Source organism: Ixodes scapularis, unplaced genomic scaffold, assembly GCF_016920785.2.
Source record: "Ixodes scapularis isolate PalLabHiFi unplaced genomic scaffold, ASM1692078v2 PGA_scaffold11__112_contigs__length_91849675, whole genome shotgun sequence".
Lineage (NCBI taxonomy): Eukaryota > Metazoa > Arthropoda > Arachnida > Ixodida > Ixodidae > Ixodes > Ixodes scapularis.
Genome location: NW_024609837.1, coordinates 26,914,723 through 26,941,263, shown reverse-complemented (window position 1 = coordinate 26,941,263; position 26,541 = coordinate 26,914,723). Strand labels below are relative to the sequence as shown.

At 48.5% G+C, this 26,541-nt stretch overlaps 1 protein-coding gene across 1 annotated transcript; it reads left to right on the top strand.

Annotated features, from left to right (window-relative positions):
• The first annotated feature begins 1,266 nt into the window (after nucleotides 1–1,266).
• On the top strand, nucleotides 1,267–17,886 carry LOC8028458 (chitinase-3-like protein 1). The gene is made up of 9 exons (XM_040214308.3): nucleotides 1,267–1,324; nucleotides 3,592–3,677; nucleotides 4,522–4,704; nucleotides 6,000–6,256; nucleotides 8,310–8,413; nucleotides 9,502–9,625; nucleotides 10,137–10,322; nucleotides 13,787–13,909; nucleotides 17,444–17,886. The coding sequence occupies exons 2-9, from the start codon at nucleotides 3,605–3,607 to the stop codon at nucleotides 17,876–17,878; spliced, it is 1,485 nt and encodes a 494-aa protein (XP_040070242.3). The 5' UTR covers nucleotides 1,267–1,324; nucleotides 3,592–3,604; the 3' UTR covers nucleotides 17,879–17,886.
• Nucleotides 17,887–26,541: the final 8,655 nt, after the last annotated feature.

Genomic DNA, 26,541 nt, shown 5'->3' with positions numbered 1-26,541 from the left:
AAGTTCTACATGAACACAGCCTAAGGTGAGACCTAAAGCTAGCTTCACCTGACCAAACGGACGCTGACGAAAGGAGACTGAACCGATTCCGTGAGTTCTGGTTTTCAACACGTAGATTGCCGTGTTACGCATAACAGCAATACCAATAGCTCATACCAGTGCTACTAAAAGAGTTTTTGCTATTTTTCGGCTATTGGGTTATGCGTACTTTCTTAGCTACCCGAAGGCTAGAAGTATTCTTCATGGTAGTAGTGGTAGTGTTGAGAGGGTAAAGGAAGCTCGGAACATTTTAACCACACCTTTTGTAGGGGGCGAGTCAGTTCCGAGTTAGAAGAGGGGTAGGAAAGTGGGGCGGAAAAAAGGAAGCGGACAGAGTGGTGGAAAAGAAGGAAGAGGGTGGCGGTAGTTTCGAGAAATTATACTTCTCTTCATCCACGATCCGCAAAGCTGCCGACGCCAACCGTGAAGCCTTTTCATGTTTCAAAAGTAGAACAAGGTTCGTCGATGCACGAAGCACGTGCAACGTGCAGCCCTTGGGAAGATCATGGCGGCACAGCGCAGCACTGAGCTAGATTTCAGACGCCATGAACGACTCCGATTAAAAAACAAAAAGAGGCTCTGAAAAAACAACTTTTGGACACAAGAACTAAACTCAGAAAAGAAAAAAAAAAAAAAAAAACGGAACCCTAATTATATCTAGCATTCCGTGTTTTTGGTTTTTTTTTTTTTTTTAATTCAAGGGTGTCGGTTGCCGGGCTAATTTTTTGCCACAGATTCGGTGTTTTGTGTGAAAATTGCTGATCAGTTTATGCGCAAAAAAAAAAGACCGAATATACAAAATATTTCCCTCTCTAAAAAAAAGAAAACACCAGAAACCCTCTAAATTTGAAAAAAAAAATATAATAAACACCATAAACAGACAACCCTAATAATACACGTTCAATTTTACCCGCCAACTATGCTCATACACGATAAATCGCCCATTGTGATTTAAAATCGTGTTTATTGCGAATACAATAAGATCACAAACTATACGGCAGTCTACTTTCCGTTCTCGGTCAGCGCACAGTCCGTTTTTAGTAAATAGTTATATTTTTCACGACTCAGGCGCAAACATCCTCTTGCCGTTATCGCCACGGCGCAAGCACATTCCATTCAAACAAACAACTGATATTAATTGCCTACAGTTGTCGCAGTAAAATGCTGAGACTGTTTATCTGAAATATAAAGCTAGAGATAGCATTGTTCTTTAGCCTTATAGATGCCGTTCCGCGTTAGAACAGCTCTTTCGTGGGGTCAGCGATGACTTATCCATAGGATCATCGTAAGTACACTTTTCTTCACGATACTGCACTCTTATGGCGAATTCGGGCGGTCGGTTGTCGGATAGACCTAGCTGGCGGCACCGGCAACCACAAACCCGCCGGCGGCACACCACGTGACCCTCAGCCCCCGAACGTGAAACGCCAGACGCTGGCCGTTTAGTTCGCCGCCTGTACGCAAGAAACCGCTCAGAGGCTACCGCCGCCGTCACCCATGTCCTCCATTTTCCTTGTGGTATTGTCCCGACGGCTTGGATTGACTTGATTATTGGCTGCCGAAGTGACTTAAAATAAGTTTCGACCTTTCGCTAATTTTTTTCGCACTTATCTCCTCTCCACATTTCGGAGGTGACGACACCGGGTACAGTCTGTGCGCCCGCTCGCCCGGCCGTTCGGAGCTCGGGCGGAGAGGCGCCAGAAAGTGACCGGTGCTTGCCGAAGGACCACCACCACCCGAACAGTGCGCGCCGGCCGGAAACTGACCACGCGAACACTATTGCCGGTTTTCCGGCAGAATAAGTTGCCGACGATTGACCACCCGAATTCGCCATTAATCTGGTTCTTCTTAAGCCGGGGTCACATTGCCCATACATCGAGTCACCGCAATGTCCGTGGTTCGAATGCCTCGTGCCTATCTTTGTCCTTGAACTCATTGCCATGCGGCATTCGAAGCGCAGACCTCGCGGTGTCTCGGGTTCGAATCTCTGTTAGCCCGGCTGTGGGTTTCAGTTACGTTCCATACAAAAGTTGGTATCCCACTTCAACTGTGTAGAAGATAATGTTTAACGAATCAGCCGATTTTATCTGGAATGTTTTTTTTTATGAGTGTTTTATACGGAACTCGTGCATTCGAAGCATGCGTATTAGCTTTTGCACTTAAGGTATTGGCAGTGGGCACTGTTTTTTGCTGATTTACATGAGACGCTGTTCCAGTCATCTTACGCGTTGCAGAGAAACAAGTCAAAAAGAAAAAGAAACGCTCGTTGTTCAAATTTTACAATTTGATCGAAGACTCAGAAAATGCCCACACTTTCACTAGAACAGTGTTCCTGATACCAGTAGGTGGAACGCCGTTCCAGATAAACGGTAATTGTTCATAAGTGGAACAACGTTTCCGTTCAACACACCATAAAAATTGCGGAAAAGAACGCCGTTCCACCTGAAATAAGCGGAACGTTTTTGCAAACGAAATTTTTCACTTACTAAGTTTATCTTATGTGGAACCAAATTAAAAGTATATAAATCCGATGGTGATGGTTCTAAAGCACAAGCTTTGATATTTCCGGTGTATTGAGATACGACCGGAAGTAGGCTGGTGCAAGAAGTGCAGGTAAATTGAACTAAAGGTGCCATACCAACCGGGGGCGGGAGGGGAAGGGGGGGGGGGGGAAAGTGGGGGGGCAGTGATATGGTTATCTTGGTAGAGGTCCCCGCATCCTTAGATCGAGCCCCTACCTACGTCTGCAAAGAACGGCGATCTTTGTGGTGTGGAATGCACGTTGCAGAGCCATTGTGGAAGCTTTAACATGTACAACGCAGTAAACACGTTAGCGTCCTCCGGCAAGTCACATTCAGGACGAAGTAACTCCACGAGAGAGCCATACTGCCGCAAACTGGCGCTGCTCCTTAGGAACTCGTGACGTGGCGGCATTCACAGACCGCCACCAGACGCAATTTTGAAATATAATAATTTGTTTTGAAATTAGTTTCCTTGAATTTTCTGGACTGCCGGCAAAACATAGACCACATCTAAACAAAAAAAAGAAGTAAAAATGTTTCGTTTCTGTACCCCTTTAAAAAGGTGTTAAACTACATATTTTGTTGTTGCTATTTTTTGCTATGCAATCAACTGCGAAATGTACTACAGCCTTATTTAAAACTTGACAAAAGGAACACTGTTCTGGGAGTTTTTAAAAGGATACAATTTTTCATTATGACCAGAGTGACTTATAATCACTCTGGATGGCCGACTTATGTAACTTTATAAAGTGATTTGCCTTCGTACAACAGTGCTGCCTCCTAAAACGGGTAAATGCGCACGAATTATTAAAGCAGACGATTTTAATTTCTCCTCAATATGACTAACCAAAAACGCAACTTATTAATCGCTTTGAAAAAGTACACGGAATAATCGGAAGGTTAATCGAGGAGATACCCAGCCGTACAGTTCCAGTGAACCCTTTCTGACCCAGAATAGTTTTACGTTGTTCCTTACCGCGTCTCTGAAACATAGTTCTATGTTCCTAACTGCAAACTGTTTTTTCTCAAGGTCGGACACCAGTATGAGGGCCTTTGACCCAGCCACCGTCTTCTTGTCTTTGGCCGCCATCGCGTGCAGCGCAGATGCGTACAGAAGTAAGTTTACAACACCTACACAACGACTAAGATTTTATAAACAGACGCATTCACTCGAGTAGTAAGCAAGCGCAGTTTTTTAAAGGGCGAGTCATTTGCCCAGGCGACATGGACAGAAAGATGATAGATATGACTACTGCTGAGCCATTTAATTTGGGTGACAGCTTGCGCCACCTAGCCACAGTGTTTTTAATTCCAACAGTCAATCTTTATACAGGGCTTCCTTAAAACGCGGGCCAAATATTTCCTGCGAAAAATTACGCATCGCACAGAAAAGGTTAATAACAATACAATACGACACAATACAATACAATTAATTTTCTTTTATGAATATATTTCGCTCTGTACCCATGTAAGTCAAGAAGGCTTGAGTGTGGGACGCGGCAGGTCAAAAACAATCAGAAGTTTTACAGTTTCAACTCCTTCTATGAGTTAAATAAAACAAACAAATTATAAGAAAAGAAGCGGTTCATACAAACGTGCACACTAACAGGTGGAACGGGCCTCTATTAGGTGCATACGGCTATTTACTAATACTTTCTAAAGCGTGGTTTTAATAATCAATACAATTTATACAGTGGTTATCGTCGGATGTTGAAAAAGCTTTTTAGTAATTGCCACCTTTTCTTACTTCCTTTGTTCGTCTCTGTCAAAGCATCCATTTAGAAAAAATAATACCTTCTTACCTTTGTCCCTCTCACGAAGGCGAACATTTTTAGCTTTCAGAGGTGAGTTTGAGACATGCTTAGTCGCTTTCCTTGTACGTGACGTCCAAATCATCGCCGTATTTCTTTATATTTACAGGAACACAAGAACACTCTCTTATTTTATGAATTTCTTTCAGCGTCCCGCCAAAGGGTCTTTCTGTGCTACTTTGCCAGCTGGTCCTACTACCGGGTCGGCGACGGCAAATTCTCAGTCGCGCAGATAGACGCGACGCCGTGCACCCACCTCATTTACGCGTACGCCAAGCCCGTGAACGGATCTATTGCACCGATGGATACACGTCTCGATACCAATGTCCACAGTAAGTTTCCAAAGAATCGCAATTTAAAGAAAAAACAGCATTGTTCAAAAGCCTTAAAGGGATATAAAAAAAAGCAGGTGAGCTGGATCCTGGATTTGTCAAGCCCACATATGGGGCCGAAAGTTAGCATAACGCGTCGATTGGTCGTCTGTGCAAAAAGCGCGCCGTCATCGTCGCGAGAGTCCAATTGGCGCGATCTGTAAACTTCGACCCCATTTTGTGTTCGACTTTGTCTTTGACAAGTCTAGGGCCTCTAGACATCGTTTGTTTGCCAAGCCTAGGGCCTTTAGACAAGTCTATGGCCCCGTTTTTGTTTTTGACAAGTATAGGGCCCCTAGACGCACCTTTGTGTTTGACAGGTCTAGAGCCCCTACTTGTTTCTGTTTGGCTATTCCCTTCCCTAGGGCCCTTTGACAAGTACAAGATCCCAACCTTGTTTCACAAGGGCCAATCTAGGGCTCCAACTTTCTGTTTGAGAAGCCTGGAGGCACTAGACCCAACTTTGTGTATGACAGGTCCAGGGCCCTTTGACAAGTATAGGGTCCAAACTTTGTTTTTCAATGGCAAATCTAGGGCCCCAACTTTGTGTTTGACAACTCTGGAGGCACGAGACACAACTTAGAGTTTGACAAGTCTAGGGCCCCTAGAGAAGTCTAGGGCCCCTAGACAAGTATAGGGCCTCTAGATAAGTCTAAGCCCCTTAGAACAGTCTATAGTTCTTACTTTGACTTCGACAAGTCTGGGGCCCCTGGATCCAACTTTGTGTTTGACAATAGGGCCCTTAGATTCTTTTGTGTTTAGCTAGTCTAATTTGTCACTTGACAATTGTCTACGGCCCCAACTTCCTGTTTCAGAAGTCTGGGGCCCCTAGACCCAACTTTGTGTTTGACAAGTCTGGGGCCCTTGGACTCGTGAAAGACAAAAGTTGGGGCCGAAATTTACGGAGCCTGCCGATCGTACTCTCGCGACGATGATGCAGCGATTTTGTCGCCAAAGTTAACTCGGCGCCCTCCACGAACTTTCGGCTCGTCAAACACTAGTTCTCTCTTTTTGAATAGTCCAGAGCTCCTGGTATACCTTCCGCATCTTACAAACTCCGAGACGGAGGGGAAAAGAGGGAGTGACGACACAAATATTTCAAACACAAGAAGAGACGTTTATTTTCTATGCCTATCTGGTTAGCAAATACTTAGTTTACAAAAGAAAAAAATAAAAGTGACGTTATATCGCGTTGTCTGGTGCTCTCTACAAGCTTTTCACTCTCTCATCGTGCGTTTTTCCCTTCCTTCTCTTAGAAATGTATAGAAAATTTAATGCCCTGAAGAGGACAAGACGTGGCTTGAAGACACTCATCTCGATCGGAGGCTGGAACGAAGGATCAGAAAGATTTTCTAAAATTGCGTCGAGTGAGCGGGAACGCCGGGCCTTCGTGGAGAGTGTGGTCGCATTTCTGGACCTCCACGGCTTCGACGGAATCGACATCGACTGGAAGTACCCGACTCAAAGAGATGGATCCCCGAACGATAAGAAGAACTTCGCACTGTTGCTCAAGGTAGAAACTATTTGCGAATTGGAAGTATTTGAATCTAAGCCCGCAGCATTTCTTGTGAGCACAAAAACGTTAGTGCGAACGGAGTGGACTGTAGCGTAGCGGAGCGGAGTACGAACCTCCGGTGAACCTTTTATCCGCCCCCTAAAAAAGAAAAAACGCCATACTCCAGCGCTCTAGAGTAGATAGGGAAATGCAGTTAGAAGGAGTTGCAGGTTCGGTCAAGAGAAGCTAGCTCCGACCACAGAAACCAAGGCTCCGTCCACACTGAATAGGGCTGGTGTGCCGGCGGCCCTGTTCTGATAAACTGGAACACAGGGCATATAAACCCGTGATCTCAAATGCGATAAAACATACACGACGTTAATTTGCATATTATATACAAAGCTACTGTATGAGCGGCGCACATTTTGTAACGTCAGAAAAGGTTGCGTTTTAACTAACGCATGTTTCTCCGGGTTCTTCGGGGTGAAGCGTCTTGTGAAGATCTTACACTGTAAAGTATTTGCCTGTTGAATCTTGAAAAAAAAGAAAAAGTATTTTTCCGAATCCTTTGAACAAAATAGGTGCTATTGTATTTGCCCTGTCTAGGCGAATGCTACTTCTTACCCCAAAAATCTTTCCTGCGTAAAAATTTGAATTTGTATTCACTGTCGTTTAAAGAGGAATACATACATTAGAGTTTGAATGCGCTAAAATGTGTTGCATGATACAACCGGGAGTTACCGGTTACACCTGTAAGGAAAAACCTGCAATGCCCGAGCCCCCCGCTATACACCATTCCAACATTTACAAGTCTTCAGCCCAGCGTGCGATCCCCTCAGCCCAGCACACGCATGTTCGTTACTTCGGAAAGTGGCCAAATCACGCGTCATACGCACGAACACTGAAAATGGAACCGGATGCCGCAAGCACAAGAGCACAAATGTCGCTGCCTTAAAAAGTTTTTTTTTTTTTTTAACAAAGCTGGAGATGCACGTTTCTAAGCTAGAAACACGGGTTAGCTCGGGCTTGTAGCTTTGGATGCAGTCTCAGCTTAAGGTATTCACTGGACGCCATATTTCAAGGCGATGTTTAGAGCGCATGCTCAGAACGAGCTCACAGTAATAGGCTGCTAAGATCGGAAATCTCGATGGTGCGGGATGAGCGTTCCAAAAGAACTGTGGAAGTTCGCCGTCAGCACGCGCCCAGCAGCCGCGCACACTGTTATGGCCGCCAATGAAGACTCCCACTAGAGCGGCAACCAAAAACCATCGACACCGACAGGCGTCGAAACACGTGCAGAGTGCAAGCGAGGGTATATCTTTGGCATCTCGCAGTGTTTCGGTTCTCGTGAAGCAAGCGCGAGTGATTGTATACAATCACTCGCGCTTGAGTTCTGCCGGTGTGGGTTCTTTTGTTTGTCGCTCAACTGGAACTTGAGTGCGGTCGATGCCATGACTATGGTCTTCCGCGTGACATGGGAAGCACGGATGTTCTGGTGCCTTGCAGTCATATCGCAACGTAACGTATAATAGTCAAACGTAAAGGCTGGTTCACACAGGCCCGTTTTCTTCCTTAACCTTTCGTTACGAAAGTTTCCACAAGTCACCGGGACACGTGCGCTTCGCACTAAGCGTGGCTACCAGGTCAAGGAGGCAGCTTGGGACGCGACATTCAGGACACGAATGTTGCGGTCACCCACACGTGACGTAAGAAAACGTAAGAAAACTCTGCTGCGTGATCCGGCCTTTAGTAACTGTAGGTGGCATTCCCCGGCGGCCATAGCTGAGCTCGCTGCTGCTGAGCACGTGCTTACTGCAGGCTTCCACAACGCTTCCAACGCTTACATTGTGCACCATCAAGAGTGTCGTCTTTGGGAGAACATAAAGAGGAACTCTCCCCGAACGTGCGCTGTGAGCAATCACCCCCCCCCCCCCCCCCCCCCAGCTATGGCTTCCATTGAATACCACCTATACTCTGCAAAAGCTGCCAACTTGTTGTTGTTCGTGTTGTTTTACATCACCTGTTGTGCCGTCTATACCATGTGAGAAACAGCCAGAATGGTTCGTTACAGGATTTGAGGAAAGCATTGGACCGCAAGGATCACATACTTACGGCCTCCGTGTCTGCACTAAAGGCGATAATCGACGCAGCTTATGATGTCAAAGAGATCTCCAGGTCAGAATGTTTATTTTTCATTTATTCCTGTCGTCGTAGAAGCGTAGTCAATCGGAGCCTAACAAAGGCAGGCCGTGGCGGGTCCTAATCATCTTATTATCACCCCTCAGTCAATAAGATTGCGGGATGAGCCAATGAGGAAGCCCAAGAACGAATCCCCAAGCAAGAACTTGGAGGATTCTTAAGCTTCACCTTTAAGAGTGGAACGCGAGAACGGTATCGGGCCCCGTTCGCAGCGCCTTCTCATTCGCCGTGCGAGCCTGCCTTGCGTGGCCAAGTAAGTAGCGGGTCTGGCTCACAGCCGAAGGGTCGTGGGTTCGAATCCCGCCTAAAATGTCTAATGTTTTTCTTTGGGACAAATTAATTGCTTTATAAAGTGAAATCGTTTCTGAGAAGCGGGGACCATTAATTTGCATTTCCTGTCACAATTTTAATCACTCTCATTCCACGCGCGATGTCACGTGTTTCACGTGAGCGTTGCTTTGAAATTCCCGCGCGAGGTCATGTGGCCAAGACGTCATGACTCTATCAATCAATCAGGATTTCGCGTCACGCTATCGACGCCGGCTTTTCTGCAACACGGGCTCCTTAACGCTATTGCGTTAAAAACCGCAGACGATTTACGACCCCGAGTATTTTGTTAAGCTGTCACTTACCACAATGACAAATGCCAAGCTCAACTGATGCATGAACCGACCTGGTATCTGTGCTCGTGTTCTTTGATGCATCGAACAACGTTCGACACAAACTGTCAACGTATACGGCATGTGGAATTCGCTCTAACTTATTGTAGAACGAAGCACAATGAAGTCGCGTATGGAAAGAATAGGGTCACAAAGTGGGCATGTCGGGCCAACCATCAGCTTAAGAGACGGAAGGTGTGACCTATTACGCAGCTAATGGGGTCACGGCACAAGGTCGACCACGTCGTTGCGAAAGACACAAAGCGTCTCCGCGCAAATTGGGGTCTGAGCAGCGCCACCACAGCGACGGGAAGACAGGTGTAAGGTCACATGATGTGCATGGCACTGGTTGGCGCAATGAATGTGACTGAACTTAGGTATCCCACCTGTTGCGCTGTGCTGCAGGCATGTTCATTTCATGAGCATCATGGGCTACGATCTGTTCGGTCCGTGGAACTATCACACCGGACATCCTGCACCGCTCCGGGGCAGAATTGGCGGCTCTTCTGACGAGAGCACCCTGAACGTGGTACGTATTCCTGTTTATCCTAGTGCTCGAATTTCAATTTTTGTATTGTGAAGGAGATCCCATCGAAAATCGTATGCCGTTTTCTGGCACACGACTTCTTCGTAACTTGCAGGAAGATCTACAACCAATCTCGGATACTCTATCACGTTCACAGCACGGGACAGAAGCGGATTCACCACCGCTAATAGATTCACCGCTAAAACAAGGCATCATCATAATCTATAATCGTCTTCATTTATGTGACCTTAAACTATATCATAACCTCCTACATATGACAAAGCCTGGCAGATCGCCACGACACGCGGACGCCAAAATGAAAAATGTGGAGCGGCAGGCAATTACGGATAAGAGCAGAGCCACGTGACTGGTGCCCCGCTGCGGCGAGACGCCAAAACACAATTCTCCCGAGCGAACAAGTGTGTTTCGGGTCCTCGCCGCTGCAGAAAAAAAAACGAAAAAAAAAAAAAAAACGTTTATATGGTTTCGCATTAGTCCAGAATCCGCAACGCAGGAAACCAGCATCGCGAGTTGGATCTCTGAAGGAGCTGACGTGGGGAAACTCGTGCTGGGTATGCCGCTGTACGGGCGAACGTACACCCTGAAGGACCCCAGCGAACACGGCTTCAACGCGCCAACGTGGGGACCCGGTGAATCTGGACCCTTCACCAGGGAACCGGGGTTGCTTGGCTACAACGAGGTACGTTTTGTATTTAGCCGAGGACGCTGTGGGACTGGACGTAGTTAAAGGGCAACTACGGTCAAAAGCCGAACCGTAGTAAATGACTAGTGTACTGCTTCAGATGCACGAAATATGATCACAGCCGAAATATCACGTCGAACTGATGCCGCGTACACCACTCAAACCGATATTAAAGATGCGACCAGCTGCTTTTTAGCAGGCGGCCAGCGGGTTAGCTACTAGTCAAGCAACACTGGGCTACGACGTGATGTCGGTTCTTTGGTTGTTCCTAAAGTCGCTGGTTCATGGGAAAGTACACCTTAAAAGAAGTATGTGCGTTTACTTTCACGCACAACACTCGGAGAACCAATCAGCGCAACTTGCGGATGCAGCTCAGCGAATGACGATGCCCGAAACCTCTATTTAGACCAAAAAACGCAGACTGAGTTGTGACTTTAAGCAATGCAAGCGTGACGTTTTGCATTGCGTTTTTTTTATCTAAACATATGTTTCGGCATCGTCATTCGCTGAGCTGCCTCCGTAAGTTGCGCTGATTGGCTCTCCGAGTGGTGTGTGTCAAAGTAGACGCAAAGACTTTTTTTAGAGTGGCGCCATTGCCTTCCCTGCCTGCTGGCATAAACGAACAGATACTAACATACAGACGACCAAACTTTCGCAAGATGATTGGCTGATTGGTCTCAGTTGCCATGACAACCGCCGTTTTGGTCTATTCAAATCTTCGAAGCTTCGAAAAGTCGTCCTAAACCATCGCGCCAAAATAGCTATGGAGCATCTGACACCGTTCCTCGGCAATATAAGCGTATTTGGTACCGCGCATGCAATCAACTTATTAATCATGTTTATCTCTACAGATCTCCTGCAATGGTGCTGTTGTTTTTGCGTATTTTAGGACAGGAAAATTATTTTTCAATGCCACCAAGCACCAACACCGCATGTGATGGCGGTGCGAAGATGGGCGCTTCCCTGCAGCTGGGTCGCCGAGCCCGGTCTTGGTTTTAGCAGACAATCTTTCGAAAGTTTTTATTACGCCTCTTTCGGTGCGACGCGAGTCTCTGTAATGTCCAGTCTTCCAATATTCTCACTGGCTTGCTTCGGAGTGCAAGGTTTCTCCCAGAGCATAGTGTCCGCTTGCATGAATACGTGCCATAATGGCCCGGTTGACACCTATCGTTGTACGGAGAGGGTCGGTCGAGGTGCCGCTGGTGCCGCATCCTCGCGTTTGTCGCGTTGCGCCGTCTGTCGGCAGCATCATCAAAGTAGGCGAGCACCACTGATCTCTATGTCTATTTGCTGGATCGCGTTTGACCAGCTCCTCCTATGGACCGGAATGCGGTCACTGGCGGCCATCTTTAGGTAGAGTTATATCATCTCTAGCCATCATAGTAATATGGCGGACAGCGCAATGGCGGCAGGCTGCCATAAAAATAGCCGTAGATCTAGTACACTGTACCGTGGGTGACATTTCGTGCTTGATTGAAGTTGTTCGACGAAGCAGATTATTGAAACCCGGCGTGAACGGTAGCCTCATCTTTGAGGACCCGGCAAAAGTTCTACGAAAGCGCAGCACCGGGGGAAAGCAGCGCAGCTCGCATCAAAAGCAGACTCCGTACCGTCGTCTGCTTGCGATGCTTCTTTCGATGCGACTTTCGATACGTGCTGTGCTGCTTTTCTCCCGGTGCTGCGATTTCGTTAAACTTTAACCAGGTCCTCAAAAGCCGGACTACTGTTCACGCCGGGTTTCAAAAACATGTTTCGTCAAATAATTTTAATCAATCACGCAATATCACCCACGCTATTTTGACCGCAGCCTGCCAACCCACCTGCCAAAACGCTATCTGCCATGGATGGATGATAGCGGCTGCAGCAGCTTACATTGGCTAGAGGTGATATAACTCTACCTAAAGATGGCCGCCAGTGACCGCATTCGCGGAGCGGGCAAACGCGATCCAGCAATTGTCATAGAGATCAGTGGCGAGCACCGACTGCTTAGCTGCCAATCTCCGAAGCTCGGCGGCGTCGGTGGCTGCGCTCGTGTCGAGATAATCAAATAACTTCACTTCTAACATTCTGTTCGTTCCGGCGCACCGGTCATTCAAAAGCACCTTACCCGGGGCACTTCTATAGAGCATAGTTCTCAAGCAATTGCTCGTTAGTAACTCAACAGTCGTCGCGCACCCACTCAAACACAAGGTAAACATAGGAGAACTGCAGGAGAACCGGAAATGTTTCTCTCCCCTTGTCATGGCGGCCGGAAGTGGCGCGAAAACTCTGTATACCAAGGTTCCTCTATGTGATGGCGTAGCGTGAACAAAACTGAATGTTTTCGCCCATATGGGAAATTCGGCCATTCAACATGGCTACGGCCGCAGGTCTGTTTGTTTTGTACCAACATTAATAGATTACCTCAGTTGTGGAACTACCGCGGAAGGGACTGTACCCTGCCTCACTCATTTTAGTCAACCTTTCGTAGAGCCCCTCGATATGTTTACGTTTGAATTTTATCAAAGGAGTTTAGCCTCCAGTCGTTTGAAGCGCCATCTAGTTTTTCATTTGAAAACTTTGTGTTCCATAGAGTACGGTGAAACGCTATCTAGATGTTGTGCTTCGAAACGTACGTATTCGATGGAATACACTGCAGTTACTATAACTGGCGTCTCCCCAAAACAGTGGTGCTCCAACAGAGGGTGGTACTGCTGGTGCAAGCAGCGTCTCTGAGCAGTTCCGCGACTGAGCGAATCTAGTAACGTTGGTCTGTCCACGCGTGTATATCGAAATGGTTTGGAGTGGCGTTTGAGCTTAGCTTTCTTGGATCACGTGCGAGCTTTCCGGACTTTTACAGCCGATACTCGTTGTGGCTTCCTTGTCGTTTTTAACAAAAGATGTGTTTTATCAGCCGATTTCTACGAAAAAGACGTAATGAAGACCTGTCGCGAACGACTGTGACGTCACCGTGACGTCATGACGCCACACACGTTACGATTCTAGATAGGCTCAGTTACGGGACGTTTCATAGAGGCTGGCTGCTAAACATTACGAATCCCCCCCCCCCCCCCCCCACCCCCCACCCCCCCCACCCCGGGTCGCTTTCTGTCGTTCAACGCGCCACCGTTTTGGGGGGATCGGCTGCTATGGTATACCTGCAGGATACTCTATCGAATACGCATGTTTATAAGTAGAGCGTTTATATGGCGCTTCACCGTAATCAATGGAACACACCGTTTTGAAACGAAAATCTACATGGCGCTTCAAACGAGTGAGGAAGTACCCCTCTCCGCGGGAGTTCCGCAACTGAGCTAATCTAGAAACATTAGGAAGTGCCTAGCTCATTCACAACACATGGCGTGCTCCTCGGTCTTTGTCAGCACGATAAAGCTAATGTTGGTCCCTTTTGTTTTTTGTTTTGTTTTTTGTTAAAGCATTTTTACGATTCCGGTTGAAACCAGTTCTGTTTCTTCCTCCAGATCTGCACGCTTATCTCTACCGGAGGCTGGAAAGTGACGCGAGACCCCAACGTCGATGCCCCAGTTGCGGTCAAGGGCAACTTGTGGATCGGTTTCGACGACGCCGAAAGCCTCGCGAATAAGGTGAGCCTTTTTGCGGTCCCTGTAACAAAGTGATGTCATAATGGTCATGCAGAAAAACTTTGTGCGGGCATGTTCGAAGCACGCACATGCACGAAACAAACGGACTTTGAACATGATGTTTATGAGCAGTCTTACTGCGGCGTTAGGAGTGACGAGGCAGGTATAGACTATAATTTGTAATACTTTGTGTCGCAAATTTAGTATGCCCAAACGTCGTTAGGAGTTTCGATGGCTCTTTAGTTTTTACACGATACGCGCCTAGTTATTATCACGCGTGAGAACTACGTCAACGACTCGTAATTCATTGAGGTCCACATCAAATGTACGTATTTCTGCTCCCTTCCTCCCAAAAAACTAGATTTTTGAGCCGAGTACACCTGCCTCCAGTTCTCGTATATAACTAATTATTAAAAAAAGAAAAAGATCATTGACAGCTCGAGATTTGCGGGGCATGGTTTTTATTATGTTCGCTCTCCCTGATTGGTTTTGCGGCGCTCTTATCGACTAATGCCGCATTGTCTTTGTCGGCAGAGCGATAATGAGATGATCGAAACTCGCCTCGCCCCAGGGTTTCTTAACGACCTCTTCCATACATAGCTTGTACTGACGTCACATCTGCTGCCATTGCCGTGGCATCGCTGCTGAGTGTGTATATACCTTCTGCAACACACATATCGCTTACCTATTTCGTTTTACTCGAGACCGGTTATAACGATGTCTGTTATAACGAAATAGCAGCTGCAGCGAAGCGATCACGATTTTCCATTCTTTTTTTCATTTCGTTATAGCCGAAGTCGGTTATAACGAAATAGCGGATATATCGAAGTGATTTGCCATTCCCGTTGACTTCGTTATAACCGGTCTCGACGCGATAGCTGTACTTACCACCACTGGAAATGGCGTCCGTTGTCAATTTTTTAGCTGTAATCGTAGTCGTTGTTCATGTTGTGGTTGTTCTTGATGTTGTTGATGTTGATGTTGCTGTTGATGTTCGGGCTGGCGATGTAGGACGTCCGTCGTCGATGTTGCCAAATCCTCGGAAAAGATCACCCGCCGCCCGGGGGAATCGAACCTGCGGTCCGCTGCCTGCGCAGTGGAGGCGTTACTGAAGCCTGAAACACATGTCAGCAAAAAATCCCGCCGCATCGCGCCTCCAAGCGGCATGACCATAGCAACAACCGTCGCTGACGCTATCATGGGACGGCACGGCATTGGCGGTTCCTATGGTTACGCCGCTTGGTGACGCGACGCGACGCGAGTCTTGCTCACGTGTGTTTCACGCTCTGAGCCCCTTGATGAAGGAGTTTTTTTTTTTACAAGTACCGCCAACCGTCGCTGGGGAAACGCGTAAGGCACGTGCCAGAAGCAGGCGCTCCGCCGCCGTTCGCTTCCAAGGGCCGCTGATTTCAGTGCTGCGCCGCCATTTTCTTCCAGGAGCCGCTTGAGAAACGGGCCTCTGGTACACTGACGCATTTGACGTTACTCACGAGACAAGCGCAAACATATCGAGGGGCTCGTTACTACCGAGCTACGCCAAAGCGTCCACAACCATAGCCTCTTCTATACGCACAAAGCCTGGCAGTTCGACGACGGCGCCGTAGAGTGCCCGGTCGCAGATTTGGATCTGGCAGCACAGAGCATCAAAGAGCCATTTCTCGGGGAACCTGGACGTCAGCGCACAGCTCTTGCAGCGGCGAGGACCCGAAACACACTTGTTCGCTCGGGAGAAGTGTGTTTCGGCGTCTCGCCCAATAAGCGGGGCGCCAGTCACATGGCTCTCCTCTCATCCGTTGTCTGCCGCTCCACTTTCTTCCATTTCGGCGGCCGCTTCTCGTGGCGATCTGCCAGGCTTTTTCAGTGTAGAGGAGGTTATGCCACAACCCGCTTTAAACTTGGGTGTTTTGTGGTATATCATAAGCCCACTGCACGGGTTTTTTCAGAAAAAACAAAAAATAGCAGATAACAAAATGCCGCAGTAACACTGTCAATGCGAAGAGCTTGTGCCGGGAGACGCATTTTCACGCGCCCAAGACCAAATAAAGGAACTATAAAGCGCTCGGAACAAAACGGAACATATCAGATGTCTACCTTTTTCACGCATTCCACGGTTCGTGAACGCGACGCCGATTCCCCTCGACTTCGCCGAGACGTGTCGAAGCTATCGCTGTGACTTTACTGCAGATTAACACGGGACTGGTCGATTTTTTTCTTTTTGCGCAAGAACAAGTAGGAATGACGCAGCACGACCACCACACGGGGCGGTGACGTCACGTGGCTCGCACGCGAAGCGGTGACGTCAGGGCGAATACATTCAACAGTCGTTTCAGGAGTATTCGAGGCGAGACGTTTGGGTATTGCCGCCGGGTGAAATTTTTGCACAGCCCAGAGGGAGGATGCTTCAACTTCCTCTGCTGGCGCGAGCACATGCGATGCCAAGCTTCTATAAAGAGTATCCACTGACGCCATATTTGTGGGTGCTGTTCAGAGCGCATGCTCAGAACGATCTCACATCAATAGGCTGCTAAGACCGGCACTCTTGATGGTGCGGAATGCACGTTGCAAAAGAACTGTGGAAGCTCGCCATCAGCACGCGCTCAGCAGTCGCGCACAAAGCTACGACCGCCAGTGAATACTTCCTATACGCAGTGTGAAAATTAAAACATAACCGCGCGGGTAGCATGTGCACCGCCCAGTGGGGAAAACAAAAGCGCTTTGAGCGAGCTTCTCACTGCGAATTGTCTCGTTATTCGCCATTTAGGTTATCTTTAGTTACTAAATTTAAGGGGAAAATCGACGTCAAGGTGTCGAGTCCTTGAGTGGCCTATAGGGCGGAGGCATAGAATGTTATCAGATTACCCGCTAAATTTGGCGAGTTACCTAACCAGAGGACACGTGACGCGGGAGCGTGACATCGCTGTGTTTACGTGACGTCACATCAAATCAGTCAGGTCACGTGGCATCGATGTCCCGGCTAAATTTAGTGAGGAAACTGGCATCGCGTAACCCGAGGTCGCACGATGTTGTCACGTGACGTGATGGCACTGCGTTACGTGACCCGAAGTCACATGACGTCAGGTAACCTGACAAGATATTTTGCGCTATACATTTAACAGGTATTCATGACGTCATAGTTAAACCGTGCTGCCAACCTTGATACCGTGACGTCGTACGACGTCAATTAACCCTCTAAATTTAGCGGAAAAATCGATGCACGGATCGACGGACGGACGGACGAACGGACGGTGGGACAACTCTGGGAATATTCTATGATATCGAAACTTGGGCAGCCTGGTGGATTGGTTCCGGATCAGAGACATCTAAAGCCGCAATCCTGTTGCTCATACATATCCTACAAGACACACCGAATTTCTCAGCAAGAGATGATGACGTATTTATCTGCTTATACTCGCGCCGACCATGTTCGAAGCATGTTTGCTTCGTACATGCGTCGACATAAATTTGCATGATATATTAGCAACCGCGGCTTGAGTATCGTGGTAATAAACGACACTTTTCGACGGCAAAACATCACAGGTCCAGTTGGCGCTGGACAAGGGACTCGCCGGAGCCATGGTATGGTCCATCGAGACGGACGATTTCAGAGGCAAGTGTGGTCGCGGAAAGAACCCGCTCCAGGAAGCCATTCGGAAAGCCCTACTGCTTAACGCCTCCGAGCCAACGATGACCACGTCCGAGTCAACGATGACCGCGTCCGAGCCAACGATGACCACGTCCGAGCCAACGATGACCACGTCGCAACGTCTTACGAGATCTCCGGTGACTAACTCCCCCGGGCTGTTCACGTGCGTTTCGGAGGATCGTTTTCCGGACCCGGACACCGATACCGGATACATCTGGTGCGTGCGAAGAGGCAGCGATTTTCAACTCTTCAAAATGCGGTGTCCTCGCGGCACCTTCTTTCGCAAACACACCAGGCGGTGCGATCATGTCTATAAAAACGCCCTGTGATCTGTCGATGTCAGCGAAGGTGCCATAATATGCCTGCCGTTTTACTCCGGCGCAGTTGTGTGTGTTTCTAACGGCGATGGCCGTTGTTGGGGTGTTTTCGTAGATCGTTTCCCGCCGTCCCGGAAGGCTCTCCGAAACGGACAAGACCAGCGGCGTGCACGCGCAGTGGGAGCGTCTTCGTTGCGTAGAAGATTAACCATGTTGAATTAACCTGAGACTGGGGTAGAGAAGAAACATCAAAACGTAGAAGAGACAGAAAATAGACAGGACGACGTCTCAAATTGAGACGTCGTCCTGTCTATTTTCTGTCCCTTCGTTTTGATGTTCTTCTCTACCCCAGTCTCAGGTTAATTCAACATGGTTAAAATTAACCACCAGCTCGCCTGCACCCTTGCGATTTTTTCGTTGCGTAGACTGTTGCAAGACGGGAGAAGCGACCTGCATGTTGAAGCCCGCTAAAATTTAATGAAAAAAACCTATACGCTGAATTTAGCGGTGAAATGTCTTCGTTAAATATAACAGTGAATTGCAGTGCCGTAGGGAGTTTTCATAGACCGCGCTTCCCCCTCTGCTAAGCCCTCCGTCATCGTCGAACTGCCAGGCTTTGTGAGTATAGAAGAGGCTATATGTGCTTTAGGTCTTCCCAGAGCCGTATATGTAGAGAGTTTGGTCAATGGGAGGCGCGGGCAGAGTCAGGGCGTGCAGCACACTCGGAAAGAGGGCTTGGCATGCTCTCTTGACCAACCAGAAGCCGAAAAGAATCCCCTAGCGGTGGTAGCGAGAAACAGTTCTGATCAAAGGTCTATGTTCGTATATGGTTTTAATAAGTGCGTAAGAGTGAAGTGTAGTAACTCTTTTTGGTTGAAAATAGGGTTCACGTGCTGTTTTGATCATGACCATGCAGAAAGATGTAAGAAACGAATGCACCGCTCAACTCTGTTTTGCGCGGACAGAGTGTGACCGCTCAGACGGCAGATTCCCGGCCCTCGGCGTTTGGCGTACGGATTATGTCGATCGTTCCGCTAGTCGTACTCTTCCACCATCATTTTGGATGAGCGTGATTGAAACATCACGTGCACCATATTTTCAGCCATCGAGAGTTACTTCAATGCAGTTATCAGGTTTGTTTCTCGCGACCACCGCCAGGGTATTATTTCCGGCTTCTGGTTGGTCAGATTCGAATTTCTAAAGAAGCCCTGGAACACGCCCAGCCCGCTTTCGGCCAATGGCGCCTCCTCATTTGTCTCCTATACTTCCCAACGAATGGCCAAACTCTCTACATATACAGCTCTGGGTCTTCCCACTAATCAATCGAACAAAAGCTCAGTGTTTTGACGTCCTCGCACGCTCTCGTCTCCTCCTCTCCCTCAATTTTTCGGCGCATAGCCTTAGCTAGAGTCAGTGATCAAGCCGCTTCAGAGTAACGACACTTCCGTCGTTGGATGGATGGATGGATGCTGACGACTGTACCCTTTAAAACGGGCGGTAGCTTGCGCCACCTAGCCTGAACCGTCCTGGGGCTTAAACTCGTGGTTATCTTATACCGCAGGAAACGCTTTTACGTCCTTGAGAAAAGGTTAAAAGAATCAGAAACAAAGAGAAACGATATCGCCAGAGATGCCTGACGCCCTGAAGATCAGGCAGTCGTATTTTCGAATGACAGCTGTCGCCAATTGCGCCCGCTCTGCACTGACCTCCAAAATGGCGGCGCCCGCAACATAGTCGGGGTATGGAGAGCCGATACTCTAAGGCGTACCTTATTCAGAGGATCGAGTCTTGGCGTTACAAAGTCGTGACCATGGTTCTTGGGCTAGTGCCCCCAGCAAAGCGCGTTTCCACTCACAGTGGTGGGATGTTGTAAACTTGTATAAACGGCTATGTGGGTTGAGTCAACGCATAAACCCAGAAGTCACATCACCTAAACCGCGAGGAAAACCAGGAAAAACAAAATGGGGGGAGAAAGGGGGGGGGGGGGGGAGGCAACCCAAAGACGCACGTGTTGTCGCGCGTTAAAGACCGTACGGGTGTTGGGACCCCATAAACGTTCCCTTTGTTGTCGTGCTCCCGACAAAGCAGCCAGCTTGTCCGCCTCCTGTTCGTCCCATCCTTTTTTTTTTTTCGCCAACACGGCGACGACAAAAGGGCGGCGGGAACCGAGTTATTGTGACAGCAGCGGTCCCGCCTTCCGCCCCCTTTGGTTTCCTCTCTAAAGTCTTCCGAAAGGCCCGTCGCGGCCAAGAAAAGGCTTCCGCAGAACTCGACCCGCAAAACTCTTTACCGACAGACACCCTAGCTTTCTTTGTTCGTTTGTTTGTATGGGGTTCTCCTTCCTTCTATGACTGCCCGAGTTCGCGGAAAGTTGGGGAACGGGCAAAACAGTAATTCGACATACGAGAAGACGCCTGCTACTAAAGCCGTTGGGTTTGTACTCTGAAGGTCGTCTTCTGCGATCTTCGGAAAGTGCGACCGCCAGTGCACGTTGCTACGGGTCTACATAGACGCACGTACACACGCGGGAATGTGGCTAAAAAAAGGACACAAGTAAACTAGGCACACAAAACCAACACGACACCGCGATTTTTTTTTTTTTTTTTCACGTTTCAGTAGGTGGATTGCCTTGTTAACGCACAGCGGCCCGTGCATTTTACTGCGAAATTTAGGGGGGGGGGGGGGGGGGGAATCGACGTGGGCGCCACAACTTTACACAACAGTGTCCCGGTACACGTCAAATTTCACTTTCAAATGTGGCGGAAATATCGACGCAAGTGTCCCGGCGTCACGCGGCACCGCGAATTCGCATGTGACGTCAGGTACGCACGTCACGCGACCAAGTCGCACCTAAGGTGTGGTTACGTGACGTTAATTTGCGCGAACGTTTAGTGGAGAGAATAAACGTCAGGTTACGTGACGCGACGCCACCGTGCCAAGTTGTGGTATCACGTGGACAACGACGCGACGTTCGGGTCACGTGCACAGAAGTTTTTAGAGCGCAGCTCTTAGGGGCCCGTTTCCGGCTTGAGCGGCGTCGCCGTCGGCGTCGGCGTCGGCGTCGGCGTCGGCGTAACCGCGCGGTGCATCATGGGAAATGTCCCATAATGCACCGCGCGAGCCCCCCACCGGGGTCACGTGACCTCGTGGGGGGCACGTGACCCCCCCGAGGTCACGTGACCCCGGTGCATCATGGGAAATGTCCCATAATGCACCGCGCGAGCCCCCCACCGGGGTCACGTGACCTCGTGGGGGGCACGTGACCCCCCGAGGTCACGTGACCCCCCGAAGTCACGTGACTCCCCTGAGGTCACGTGACCCCCTCCTCGAGGTCACGTGACCCCCCGAGGTCACGTGACCCCCGCCGATGTCGCGTGACCCCCCGATGACGTCATCCTCACTGATGACGTCACCGGCATCCACATCGTCATCGTCATCATCACTGATGACGTCACCGGCATCCACATCGTCATCGTCATCATCACTGATGACGTCACCGGCATCCACATCGTCATCGTCATCATCACTGATGACGTCACCGGTATCCGCATCGTCATCGTCATCATCACTGATGACGTCACCGGCATCCACATCGTCATCGTCATCATCACTGATGACGTCACCGGCATCCACATCATCATCGTCATCATCACTGATGACGTCACCGGCATCCACATCGTCATCGTCATCATCACTGATGACGTCACCGGCATCCACATCGTCATCATCACTGATGACGTCACCGGCATCCGCATCGTCATCGTCATCATCACTGATGACGTCACCGGCATCCACATCGTCATCGTCATCATCACTGATGACGTCACCGGCATCCACATCGTCATCATCATTGATGACGTCACCGGCATCCGCATCGTCATCGTCATCATCACTGATGACGTTACCGACATCCGCATCGTCATCGTCATCATCACTGATGACATCATCAGTGACGTCACTGATGTCGTCACCGGCATCTGCATCGTCATCATCACTCATCACTCGCTGATGACGTCATCATCACTGATGACGTCATCAGCGACGTCACTGATGACGTCACCGACATTCGCATCGTCATCGTCATCATCACTGGTGAAGTCATCAGTGACGTCACTAATGACGTCATCGGTACCCGCATCGTCATCGTCAGTGATGACGTCATCAGTGACGTCAGTGATGACATCATCGGCACTGGGGGTCACGTGACCCCCCACTGGTTAGTTTAACCCCCCCCCCCCCCAGTGCCCTTCCCTCCTCCTCCTCAAGAGCTGCGCTCTAATTCGGTGTTACAGGGAGTTGTAAGCGGCTTTCATTTTTTTTTTTAAATATTTCTTTGATGTATTTGGAAACAAAGTACTATAATTACAATTGGCACAGCATACAATAAGTTATACGAGCTTTTTTTTTTCTTTTTTTTTCGCCTTCGAGGTTTATAAAGTTTGCCATTTATACTATAGACCAACTCAACTCTGACGTCACAATGCTGTCGGCTCCGCGCATGCGCGGATGCCTCGCTTCACCGGAATCTGATTTCTGCGCACGAACAATGCCCACACCCAGTGTGGGCAAAGCGAGCTTGTTTGTAAACAGTGTGTTGGTGTATACATATACCAGTATTTCCCAAGCTTTTGATTGGCTCCGCGAACCGATCCTCGGGAGCCAATCAGGGATCGTCACGACGCAAAGGCGCCTTTGTGCGCTTGATATCACCGAAACCAATCGGCACAGTGTTGTGTATGCGCTGCGATCCTGCGCCGCAACGACTAACTCATCCGCTCGCACATGGTCGCTCGTTGGACCAGTCAATTCAGAGTTGACTGGTGCAACGAGCACGTATTACTTCCACACCAAGTTGTCAGGCCTCTTCCTTCCATGTTACGGTAGGCCCGTTCGAATCTTCCAAGAGCTCGATATTGCTTCGAATAACGTAGTATCTGATTTTATCATTGCATCAAACATTGACGGCACTCGCACAGTTGGGCTTCGAACTGTGCGGAGGAGAATCGCCCGTAAACATTGCAATCTCGCTTTGCCGCAGCCCACCTGAGTTTTGGGAAGAAGCACCCTTCCTAAGAGGGACTCTGCTCGCGCACGTGTCTCTAACCTATGGTGAAATTTTGCGAGGAAAATCGCTCCAGTATTTATTGTAAACCGATATACTCTGGTAAGTCGCGTGCATTGTTGGTCGTCAAGTCGGGCCTTTTAGGGCAGCTTAGTCGTATTTTAATCGTTTATTTCAATATTTGTTAGATCATGTTCAGCTTTCGAACTTTCGAAAACGGTCCTTTGCGGGAAAGCTTTGTAATGGCAGAGGTCTCCCAAGGAAGGAACGCCACTTTAGATAAGTGATAAACAGATTTTGTATAGGAAAGGTTAAGTCTCCAAAAGTATCGAAATACCGAAACGAGAGTTTCGGTATTTTAATGCTTCTCAAGTTTGTGCTAAATTCGTATAGCGAAGAAAAAATGATATGGGTTGTGTGTATGTTTATACAGCCTAGAACTTGGTCTGCTTCAACGGGCGACGAGTCTCCCAGCTGTAGATGAGAAATTTGGCCAGTGCAGTATAAGCGCTAGCCTGGGGTTTTAAACGTGCATCGCGCAGTAGTGGTGCACGACCGCACACCGGTACGATGCTCATCCAGATCGAAACGGGCAGGGGTGGGGATTGAACCCAGGATCCCTAGGTTCTGTAGCGCGAGCTTTCGCTCCACGTGATCCGAGCTGGTGCACGTGCAGCAACAAAGCATATGGTCGCATGACGGCCGACCACATGAGTTGCTGCGGAGCAGGTCCTACGCTCTTGCAAGAAGCTTAAAAACTGGTCTTGTCTCTCTCGGTCGTTCTCTGTTGCACGTGTGTCAACGGGCCTTTACGCTTTCGCCTTAAAACAACTTTTGACGTTTATGAAGACTCGAGCTCGGTACCTCTCAGGGAAAAGAAAAACGCACAACTTAGCATAAAGACATACAATTTTGCATGCGGCTACACTATACCCTCGAGCAAACTCGGTCGCGAAATTGATGCTTACACGCAGATCTCCATTTTGATCTACAACCGTTTACCTTTAGATTTGCTAAATGTTTTTTTTTATATATATGAACTGAGGTAGCACGCACATTTTCATTGAATTTATAATCCACCTGCAAATTGATTAGGAAAGCACTTTGTCAAATTGGTTAACTAAAAAGAAAAAAAAAACACGAAAAGGTTCTTGGATAAAAGACGAGTTAGAGGTAAATTCTAGAGTATTTTTATCCCGTGAATCTGGATATCACGTTCGTTTTCCCCGAACTTGGTGTGATCACGGATGAACCGAGACACAGCGGCTCCCGAGAGAACGTTTCTCCGACTCGAACGGCGCCTGAGAGCTTCGATTTACGATACTCGACTCAGGTGCCACGTCGTCAGCGGAACTTGCCGCACGCTTGCACCAGTTCCGCGCGATATATTCAAGGTACACACAACGTTGGACAACAGCCCCGTGGCTTACCATCACACCGCGGCTGTCTCGTCGGACTGCCGTATTGCGGCGGTACCACTTCACGCCACCACGAGGTAAGCCTACGCACCGCGGTGTAAAAGAATACGGCGCAAGGTCACTAAAAGCGACACAGGGAGACTGCACAACAGAATGACACCAAACTACAAAGACTACAAAGGCCATTCAGGGCGAAGTTTAAGGAAACAAAATGTAGCTTTGTGAGTCCTTCGTTCAAACTAGCCCCCTCACACACACACACAAACAGAAATCAAAAAAATAAAAAAAAACTCCGGTCCGTAATTTCGATTTTGGGATTATGGCTGTTTATAGTGCAGTTAGCGCCCCTGAGTTGCAAGGTGTAATTTTTTTCTCGTTATTGTGCGTAGTTTTAAAGATATCGACGTCTCAAAGTTTTGTTTGGGGCGCGGCCGATAAAACCGAAACTAGCCGCTCGAGGTTCCGGCAACACTGGAAATCAACCGCTATGTGGACGTGACGCCAAGGTCGTTCTCGTTCAGCGAGTACGCAGTCCAAGCGGCACCTACCTCTGTTGCGCTAGCCGTCTAAAGATAAAATGTAAGCTGATTTTGTTTTAATTCTGTATACCTGGTAGTTATCCAGCATATGTAGCAAGAGTTAGTGCGTATACCCAAAAGCTAGCGACTGGAAAACCGGTCAACTCGTTCGGTGGCGTACTCGGCGGCCGCCGCCGCGCGTGCGCTATGCCGTGCCGTACTCGTTGCTTGTATACCTAAAAGCTAGCGACTAGAAAACGAGTGAACTAGTTCGGTGCCGTACTGGGCAGCTGTCGGCGTGCGTGCGGTCTCCCGCACTCGTCGCTAGGCCTAAATTGTCATCGGGGCTCCGTGGATAAAGCGGCGTTGCCCTACGCCGCGCTGCCAGTGACGTACAGTGTTGGCGCTTTCGCGCGGCGGGTCAGTCCCAGACACGAAGCTTTGAGGCTCTCCACGGCGCGTTCCGCAACAACCGAACAGACGTGTGTCAAGCTGTAGACGTCTGTTTTTTCGTTATTTTTTCCTCAGGCGCGTAAAAGCCGAATTTGTAAGCTACGACACTAATTCACCACATAAGTTCGTCCAGGTAGTGAATCTTTGTACAAATAAAAAAAAAAAAACTTGCAGCACTAAAAAAAAATTTCTTTGGGCAGTCATTTTCTTCTCAAAGCTAGCAAAAGATTTGTGGGTGATAGGAAAACAGAGAACGTTAGCAAGGTGAGAACAATTTCTTTCCCTTCCGCATCCCCCCCCCCCCCACAACAATTCTTTTTTATTAGAATACATAGGATTTTAAGTTTTCCTTCGTAACTTTTAACTAAGGCAAGTGTTTTTTTTTTTGCATTTTTAAATATTATATTTACCTCCAGCCGAACTCGGGCAAATTAGAAAGTTGTAACTTACAAATCCGAACTTTCGCGATTTCTTAAAAGTCCCTTGTGGTATAAACAAGCGCAATGTTAATTAATACTGCTGCGTAACGGGTTGGAACGATTGGAAGGCGATTGTTTATATCGCATGAGCTTCACGCGCCGGCTGTTCGTTAGTAGTCGTTACGGACCTGAATAAACAAGCAGTGACGCAAAGCAGAACATTGTTTTCGTTTTCATTACAAACTTCAGTGTTTGGAGCTAGTTAGTGGTTGTACCAGTTGTACTCTACATGCCCACCATTCCCCATTCAACAGACATTCAATGGAGCGTGAATGCTCAATCTTCAACACTGCACTTGACAATGACTGTTTTATTTATTGATCAGGATACTTTTATCATGTTTACCTTTTCTGTACATGTATGATGGGCAAAGAGCGACGGCACGGCATCCTTTTTAAGCCTCGACCCCTTCGCTGACAAGCCACAAGCAACCAACACCCGTAGGTTTCGTTCGTAACTCTCCGGCGAAAAATGATGGGAGCAGAGCTTCGATCTGGGGGTCGACGTCCAAGGCTTTCCAAAGTCCACTCGTCGAACAGCGTTCACCCACACCTTCTCCAATTTCCGATCCGTTGGAAACTTGTGAAAAAGCACCTCCGGGTTGCGCAGCGGCTTGTTTGAGCAGCCCACAGCGCTTTAAGTTGTACTCGGCATCTTTCGAGGAACAGCTGGGCAGTCTTGGGCGCACCGAGTTGCTCGCTAAAACGAGTCTAGGAGTCCTCACAAGCAAATAAACAAAAGGCTA

Coding starts and splice junctions, on each gene's coding strand:
- LOC8028458 (XM_040214308.3), top strand. CDS start 3,605: ATGAGGGCCTTTGACCCAGCCACCGTCTTCTTGTCTTTGGCCGCCATC. Junction 9,626..10,136: donor ACGAGAGCACCCTGAACGTG/GTACGTATTCCT, acceptor TCCGCAACGCAG/GAAACCAGCATCGCGAGTTG. Junction 10,323..13,786: donor GGTTGCTTGGCTACAACGAG/GTACGTTTTGTA, acceptor TTCTTCCTCCAG/ATCTGCACGCTTATCTCTAC.